The sequence below is a fragment of the Bactrocera latifrons genome, unplaced genomic scaffold, assembly GCF_001853355.1.
Source record: "Bactrocera latifrons isolate USDA-ARS-PBARC rearing strain unplaced genomic scaffold, ASM185335v1 scaffold_67, whole genome shotgun sequence".
Lineage (NCBI taxonomy): Eukaryota > Metazoa > Arthropoda > Insecta > Diptera > Tephritidae > Bactrocera > Bactrocera latifrons.
The window spans coordinates 1,036,994-1,039,360 of NW_017537345.1; the positions used below are offsets into that span (position 1 = coordinate 1,036,994).

The window sequence follows — 2,367 nt, forward strand, 5'->3', positions numbered from 1 at the left end:
AAATTTTTATTTTTTAGTCCAAAATGAATTAACTTCAATAAATTTTAATTATTTACAAATTTACAAATTTCTTTTTAAATTACAACTTTTTTGAAATTACTATTAACTAATTTTGAAATCACGTGATCATGAGTTTGYCAAATCAATTTATTGCCACTATTATATTTTTCTTATGCTTGTGATAAAAAAATGTCTATTTTATTAAGACTTTGTATAAAAATATTTTTTTTTTTATAAAATTACATTGGATTTGCTCTTCTTGAAAATATTTCACGAAAAAATTTTTGGTTCAATTTTTTTCAAATAATTTTTGAACTAAATATTTCATTTAGTAAATTATTATTTTTTTGATTTATTTCTAACTTTCAAAATAACAAATTTCTTTTATAAATTAGATATTTTTAAAATTATTTTTAACTATTTTTGAATTTCAAAATCACGTTGTCACGAGTTTGCCAAATCAATTTGTTGCCACTTTTGTAAAATTGTAAATATTTTTGTTTGTATATTTAATTTATGAAAGTAAATAACCCGAAACTTTGTGTTGGTTGCAGTTGGTGCGCGGTGTGGCAGGCACTCTTTATACATACATACACTTATTTRTTTTTACTGCTTTATTGTATATTCCCAATTATATATTTTGTCTTATTCACTTAATTTTATTGTGTTTATGTGCCACTAACACTTTTAGCAAAAGAACCGTTAAATTCTGCATAGTTCGTTTATCTTCTTCGTGTTGCATGATTTGACTCCAATACCCGAACATTAAATTTGCACGCACACGYCTATATTAATAGCTCTCCCACTTAATATCCCTCGAACGCTCAACTATACCGTTACTCGTTTATTAATTGTTTGATTTTTTATTTTCTATTTTCTCCCTACTTTTTCCAAAAATCAAAAACAAAACCAAATCCTTTGGCCTTTCTTGCACGCTTACAGCATTCACTGTTCTACGAGCTGCTGCCAGCATACAAACCGAAAGAGAGCACTGCCAGCGCCGCAACTGCCCAAAATTGGCGACAAAAACAATGGCAGCAGGTGTTGGCACACGCCTTAAACAACCATAGCSCTGGAAGTGCCGAGCACGTGGCTTACAATCATACAGACGGCGCCAGCGTAGGCGGCAGCGCGCTCTCGCCCACCACCTACGCCACGCGCCCACTGCCGCTCCAGCTGAGCGCAAATCTGCAGCTGAAGAGCAAGAGTAAGGATCAGTACAATTTTGTGCGCGCCTACGAGTTGGAGCAGCAAACTAAATTGCAACAGCAAAAGTTGCGGAAGATGAACTCGCTGCTGCCGGAGGTTAGCATACCCAGCTATGACTACTAYTACTCGAACGAATCGGTGCGCAGTTCAGATCGTGGCAGCGATAATTTGCTGGTGACCTTTGATTATGGCTATAGTGACTCATTGCTCGARGAGGCAAGCGCTGATGCTGATTTCAGCATTGASAAGAAGCAATCGCKTATGGCGCTCCCCGAACTGCGTACRGTGGTCTATCCAATCAAGGAGGAGTTGGAAAGCGCGCCATTGTGTGAGCAGCCGAATTTGTGGCAGCGCAAGCCAGCGCCAGTCAGTTGCTTGGATAAATATGCGGATGATGATTACARTGATAGCTGGGAGCAGCAAGAAGAGGACGAAGAGKCGCATGAGAATATTTGGTTTAAYACAGCATTGACGCGCAGCCAGCAGGCGGAGCGCAATAAAGCGCGTTTTGGCTCTGATGCAGATTTCAAAGTGCATCACATGCAACATGATGCTACGTTTGAGGGGTATGCTTGTGATGATGATGTAGAGGAGGAGGWGGTGGAAGAGGTAGAGCAGAGTCTCGAATTTTCATTAAATGCGCGCAATAACGCTAGTGAGAGTAGTCGTAGCGCTGGCAGCGCTAATAGTTTCTACTATCGTCAGTTGGCGTTGGACCCGTGGCTCAAGAAAGTGGTTGCCTCTGAACAGGAAACACATGAAAATGTAGCGGAGGACGAAGAAGAGGAGTTTTTTGATAGCCTGAATTGAACCGTGTATTTAGCACTCTATAATTCTGATTTATTTAATTTTTGTTTAGTATTGCTTGCATGTTTCGTATCATTTGTATGCAAATATTTAATTTTTTTTTTTTTGAAATATTTTTCACGTATTAAAAATATGCGTACTTAGTTAATATTGACACAGTTATTTGTTAAAAAAAAAAAAATACAAAATTTGCTTAGCGATAATTCTGCAAATATAATTTTGTTTTAATTAAAACTTAACATCCTTTATTAGCTAAAAATTATAATTTATTTTCGAAAATTCCACAAATATAATTTTTTTTTAAAATTCAATTAATTTAAATTAAAAAATTAAAATAATTAAAACGTAACT

General features: G+C 35.7%; 1 protein-coding gene across 3 annotated transcripts in view; it reads left to right on the forward strand.

The window, feature by feature from the left end:
* LOC108975580 overlaps nt 1–2,165 on the forward strand; it is a 177,729-nt gene extending 175,564 nt beyond the window's left edge. For 2 of the 3 annotated variants that reach the window (XM_018944149.1, XM_018944150.1), the window contains exon 10: nt 943–2,165. In XM_018944149.1, the coding sequence (XP_018799694.1) occupies nt 943–2,019 (1,077 nt within the window). In that variant the 3' untranslated portion in view covers nt 2,020–2,165. The remainder of the gene's footprint in view (nt 1–942) is intronic. The other variant, XR_001993879.1, reaches the window with a different exon arrangement.
* The last annotated feature ends 202 nt before the right edge of the window (nt 2,166–2,367 follow it).